We start from the raw sequence: 5,944 nt of genomic DNA, 5'->3' as shown, positions 1-5,944 counted from the left end.
GGCCAGATGAGCTCCGCGGGGCAGCCGGCCGTCCGGCAAGGGGTCTTCATGCACACGTGCAGCCCCGGCCACTCCTCAGCCAGCTTCTGGACGATGAACACAACTGCCATGAAGAAGTCCCAAGCGAACTGGAAACCTTCCGGGCAAGAGGAGAACGTCTCGCTTACTCACAGCACCCCCCAGCCCACAAGGCCAGGAGATGCTGTGGTGACGCAGGCATCCAGACCGCAGCCAGAAGAGCTGGACCAGCTCCACTTCTTAAGTCAGCCAAGGCCCAACAGCCTTCAAAAAGAATTTAAAGAGATTTTGGGCAAGCTCCCCAACTCAGATGGCCCTTTTGCTTTTCCCTTGGAGACTGGACTCTGCCGGGACCTTATGGCAAAGGATGACCCATTAGTTCCACGAGGGGAGGAAAAACTTGACTTTCTGCTTTCCTGGAGACACCTTGAGAAGAATCCTGACCTGATTGCATGGAGATAAAGAGTAAAATCTTTAATTGAGCTGCTGGCGGACCTCGGCTAGACTAGGACAACATGTTTCTAGGGTGCTGGCTTCCAGTCCCCAGAGGGGTGGGGGTGGCAGGAGGTGAAGCTAAGGAGAAACGTGTGGTTGGGAGCCATGAGATAAGGGTGAGGGCTCCTTACCTGTCCTTCCCTCTGGCTTCCTGCACCGGAGCTCCAGGTAGCTGTAGGCCCTCTGGTTATTCTCTTTGATCAGCAGAGGTTTGCCGTTACAGATGAGCAGGCAGGTCACCTTGGCCACCCAATGCGTGGAGTAGAAAGAGCAAGCCTTCACCAGGAACCTGCGAGGAAATTGTCCATGGCTTTCACCACCTGCCTCTCTAACGCCAGCGTGGCACTGGGTGGCCTCAAAAAAGCACAAGCCCAATTTCGGCAGAAGCAGACACCAAATGAGGACCGTGCGCTACCAAAAGCTCCAGCTGCTTTCACCTCTCATGGGTTTGGCCAGAATAAAGTCAATTTTCTTCCTTGACATGAGTTAATATTTTTCTGGACACGAGGCAAGAACACCGGAACCTTCCAGAAGCTGGAACAGTCCCAGTGCCTGTAGAAACTGGACCATCTTTGGGTGGGACTGAAGGACCTCTGACTGCCTGGATGGGCGCCAACTAGCCACAACCCACCCCGGGTGAAGGTGAACCACAAGGAGCATGGTCCCTGCTGGTGGTTTCATGCCTCAGTTGAAACGGTCTCAAGATCCAAGGGCTCGCTGGCGGTCGTACCGGTGCCACACTGAGCAAACCCAAAACCACGTGGCCCCGTCAAGGGCTGGGAACCACTGCTTACCTCTGGAAGAAACCTTCGGGTATTTTGGGTGAGAAGTAGGCACGGATGTGGAGGTCCTCGGGGTGATCTCCTCCCCACACCTCAGAGACCTCTTCGGTCTGGTTCAGATACGTTGGGAACAAGTACCAGGACTCGCCTTGGCCCCGTGTTGTCTCCCATGGCTTCCCAGGCACAAACTCGGTGGCCTGGGGGTTGAGCGCTCTGGCGTCCCTCACCTCCAGGCAGAGCTCGAAGTGCTCCAGGAGGCTGAAGAGCTTCCCTCTCCCTCTGTGGGGCCTGTGCCCCAAGAGCTCCTCAAAGACGTCTCGCATCCCTTCCGAACAGAGCTGGTGCTTCACCAAGGCACGCACGGCCCGGTGGCTCAGCATGGCCTTTGACTTGAAGGTCCAGACCCAGTTGGACCTGTCTCTGATGGTGGCGTGCTCCCCGATCAGCGTGTCCGCGGAGATGCTCTCGAGCTGCTGGACTAGGCGGTACCTCACAAGGAGCTGGGTGGGAAGAGCAGGAGCGGTGGGATGAGAAGAGCCCAGCAAAGCTGCGGAGGAGACCGTCCCCATCCCCACGCTCACCTTGAACATGGTTATTAGGAAGGTAGGCTGGAGAAAAACAGTGCTCTCCAGGTGCTTGATTTCCTCGTACCACACGACAAGCCCGATGCGGTGGAGGTACCGTAAGATGTCCTGGAGAAGCTCTCGGCCCAGGTTGGCCAGGTCCTGCCGCTGGGAGAGTTTGCTGAGGAGGTACTGGAGGTCCATCATGCCTAGAGGGAGACGTGGGAGCTCAACACACATCTCTTGGACACCAGCATCCCGTGGCAGATGCTGGAGAGAGCCAACAGACACCAGCGGCACCCAACAGCACCCACGCCATCCCTGGGGACGCAGCTGGCACCACAGGGTGCAGTGGTGAACCTGGCAGTGCTGGGTTAATGGTTGAACTCTATGATCTTAAAGGTCTTCTCCAACCTAACCATTTCTATGATCCTGTTCTATGACTTTATGAAGAACAACGTTACTGGAAAGAAACAAACCAGACGATGTGACCACCTCAGGGTACCTCCAGCCCCAGGTTGGTGGGTGTTGGCAGGGCCTCCTGGAAGAGATACACTTGGCCTATTCCTGTGTGTTTCCCTTGGGGGCAGATGCTTGAAATGACAGTGCTGGGTCATAGAACGTAGAATCGTAGAACAGTTTTGGCTGGAAGAGACCTTCAAGATCATCAGGTCCATCCTTTTCCCAGCCCTATCAACACCGCTAACCCGTGTCCTTCAAGGCAACATCTACATTTTTCTCAAAGCCCTCCAGGGACGGTGGCTCAACCCCTCCCTGGGCAGCCTGTGCCAATGGCTGACAACCCTCTCAGTACAGAAATTCTTCCTAATACCCAACCCGAACCTCCCCCGGTGCAACTTCAGGCCATTTCCCCTTGTCCCATCACTAGCAATTAATGCTACAACACCTCAAGGGCTTCAGCAGCGACTCCACCACCACACAAGAAGGGCCAGAAGGTGCAGAAAGCACCGGAGAGCCCATCCCAGCCCCAGGACAGCAGGTCCCCCGGAAAGGTACGGTGGGCTGGGTGGCGATGGACCACTCACCGTGGTCTGCCACCTCCTCGCTCTGCGCGATATCGACGATGGCGACTTCCACCTGCCTGTAGATGGGCGGCAGCACTCGGACAACCTCGGGGAAGAGATCCTCGTTCTTCACGTGCTCCAGAATAGTGGCCTCGAGCTTTTTGAGATCATGAGGATCCGTGCAGTTGACAGCAACCAAGTTTAGGATCTGAAAGAGAGAAGCAGATGCCCACCAGAAGCACATCCAGAGGAGTCTTTTAGCCTGCGAGGTAAAGGAGGGATCTAATGCCAAGGAGGTCACCAGGGATGGGGTGCATCGCTGGCTCAGCTCCAGAAGGTGCTTCCTTCTGCAGCAGTTGCCAGAAAACCACCTGGGGCTGGTAAATGCACTTTGTCCAAGCCCCAGGAGGAGATGCCCATCACTGAGCAGTGACAAGGACCCAGCGAGTCCCAGCCAGGGGTCACCACATCCACGTCCCAGCCCTGTGAGCCTGCTGATGGCTCAGCACCAGGTGACCATCACCAGTAGCATGCCAGGCTGCCAGAGACAACGGGGTGACCACGGTCAGCAAGGAACCACGATCATTTCAGCCTTACGGTCAACGTGCAGCTCTCCATCTCCTTCAGTCTCTCCCACTGGTCCACATAAAACTCGGACTCCTCGCTGCCCTCCAGGTTGTCGATGAAGTGAGCGAGGTTGCTCCTCCTCTCCGCCAGCATGGCCGCGATCTTGGCCATGATGTCACGCCGCTTCTCCTCCACCTCCTCCTCCCGGCAGCAGTCCACGTGGGTCCCCACTGGAAGCACCACCGAGTTGGGGACTCGCATGGAGAGGTTGTTGATCCAGAAACCAACGAGCTCCTCGAATGTCTCGTCGTTAGTTTGGTACCTGGGGAGAGAAAGAAAATCCCAAAGTCACGTCTACCCCTCCGGATCCCCAGCCAGCTTTCACCAGCCTGACCGCGTGCCCTGTGCTGTCCCAGGGGCTCAGATCTCCTAAGCTGTCATGGGCTCATCCCATCCTTAAGCCAAGCCAGGCAAAAAGGTGTGGTGGTGGCCATCCCTGCTATGGGTGGGACCATCTCTCCGTAGCACAAGCCCGACGTTCCGTCCACATTCAGGGAGCACCACGAGATCCAGGAAGGCTCGTAGATGTATTTCCAAGGCGGAAAGCAAAGTCCTTTAGGTGGGACTCAAGCGTCAAATAAGGAGCTGGTGCTCAGCTATCCCCTTAAAACAAAGGATGGATCTAGCAGCGTTATTAAAGGAGTGATCTACAAAAAGGGGGAGAGGGACAGTGAGCTAACGCAGCGAGGAGAAGACCAGGCATCGAGTCCAGCGGAAATGGTGTGAACCCACGCAGGGGAAAGCTTCCCCAGCCCCTTTGCTCTTCTCCCACCCAAAGCCCAACCAGCTCAGCACTTACATGCGCAGATTGATGACGAGGATGACGAGCGCCTGCGGGGTGATGAACACGTGGTGGGTCACGTAGTACTCCAGCTGGCCGGCGAAATCCCAGAAGAGAAACGTGAAGTCCTCGATCCGGAACTCGCTGATCTCTATCCCGACCGTTCGTTCTTCCTCGGGCACCAGTTTGCTTTGCCCCTGCTTCAGGCTTTTGCAGATGGTGGACTTCCCCGCCAGCGAGGCCCCCAGGAACATCGTCTTGACCCTCTTGTCCTCCTGGCCCGAACTGTGCTGAAGCTGTTGGAAGTAATTCCGGATCTGCTGGATACCACCGGCACACACTTCGCTGGGCGGCTCCCGGAGGGGGTTCCCGTTGGCCTTGAACATTTTGAGGGTTTGCCCCTGGAAGAGCTCCTTGGGGAGCTGGCGAAGGGCATTATTCTGCACGTAGAGCTCCTGCAGCCGGGCCAGCTGCAGGACAGGCTGGGGGAAGGTCCGGAACAGGTTGCTGGAGATGTTGAGGTACTGGAGGCTTCCTCGACAAGCTGCCAGGTCCCTGGGGAGGGCACAGAGACGGTTGTTGTTCAGTCGCAAGTGTTTAAGCCTGGAGAGGTGGGAGAAAACTCCCTCCGGGATGACGCGGATTTGGTTCTGATTCAGCTCCAGCTTCTCCAAACAGACCAGGCTCTGGATTTCGTTGGGGAAGTCCACAATCTCATTCTTGGAGAGGATCAGCTTCTTCAGGTTGCACAGCTTTGAGATGCCGGTGACGCTCCTGAGCTTGTTCCTGTCGAGGTTGAGGCTCTCCAGCCCGGGGTTGCTCAGCGCTGCCGGAGGCAGAACACGGAGCCTCTGGGTGGACAGAGTCACTTCACGCAACCCATCCTGCTCCTGACCTGGGCGTGGGGGACAGGGAAGGTGGTCAAGAACCTTGCCCCCCTCCTTGGGCTGTAGACCATCCATCCCCTCAAGCTCTGCGCGGCTTTGGGATCGTTTGGGCCAGCAAGGGAAAAGCAGAGACAAACAGCAGGAGCGGGCTGACGGGGCCTGACCCCAGATGCTGCTCGAGCAGCTCCCGTGTGCTCGCAAGAGAGGAACCAAAGCTGAGGCACAAGGATCTTGGCTGGGCTTGAAGACACAGGGAGAAACGGTGCCCACCACACGCTGACCTGTAGCTCAAGCATCACCTTAACAGCTCTGCTCCCATCGAAACACCGCAGGAGGTCCAGCATCTCCTCCAAACCCATCTGGTTTCTAGTTCCTAGCGGGCTGGCGGCAGGGCAGAGCTGACGTCGGGAGGAGAGCTGCTCTCCAAACCACTTGTCCAGCCCTGACCGCAGCGCCGAGGCCAGGGGCAGCGAGTTCAGACACTTCCCCTCCAGCTGCAGGCTGCACCTCCCTGCTGAGACGTTCCCAGCGCCAGCGGGTTCCCCTGCACCAGAGGGGACGCGGCGGTGGCCCAGGACATCCGCAAAAAGGAGGGTGTGGGGAGCAGAGAGGTTGGCAGAGCGCTGGGACCGGGGGCGGGATGTGGGATCGCACAAGAGTGGAACAAAACACGGTCAGGCTTGGTTTCCTCTCCCTGGTTTCACTTCCCCCGTGGGTAACGCTGAGGACAGCGTCCCCTTCCGCAAGGCAACACGCTGGGGACTGG

General features: G+C 57.5%; 1 protein-coding gene across 1 annotated transcript in view; it reads right to left on the bottom strand.

The window, feature by feature from the left end:
• Positions 1 to 5,758, bottom strand: part of LOC104278315 (malignant fibrous histiocytoma-amplified sequence 1 homolog) — a gene marked incomplete at its 3' end in the record, with an annotated part of 6,313 nt that extends 555 nt beyond the window's left edge. The window contains exons 1-8 of the mRNA XM_009875251.1: positions 5,686 to 5,758; positions 4,310 to 5,186; positions 3,481 to 3,772; positions 2,905 to 3,091; positions 1,877 to 2,067; positions 1,308 to 1,795; positions 645 to 802; positions 4 to 136 (exon numbers count right to left, since the gene is read on the bottom strand). Of these exons, the coding sequence (XP_009873553.1) occupies positions 4 to 136; positions 645 to 802; positions 1,308 to 1,795; positions 1,877 to 2,067; positions 2,905 to 3,091; positions 3,481 to 3,772; positions 4,310 to 5,186; positions 5,686 to 5,758 (2,399 nt within the window). The remainder of the gene's footprint in view (positions 1 to 3; positions 137 to 644; positions 803 to 1,307; positions 1,796 to 1,876; positions 2,068 to 2,904; positions 3,092 to 3,480; positions 3,773 to 4,309; positions 5,187 to 5,685) is intronic.
• Between the last annotated feature and the right edge of the window lie 186 nt (positions 5,759 to 5,944).

This window comes from Apaloderma vittatum, unplaced genomic scaffold (genome assembly GCF_000703405.1).
Source record: "Apaloderma vittatum isolate BGI_N311 unplaced genomic scaffold, ASM70340v1 scaffold24358, whole genome shotgun sequence".
Taxonomy (NCBI): Eukaryota; Metazoa; Chordata; class Aves; order Trogoniformes; family Trogonidae; genus Apaloderma; species Apaloderma vittatum.
This window is presented reverse-complemented; position numbering and strand designations above follow the sequence as displayed.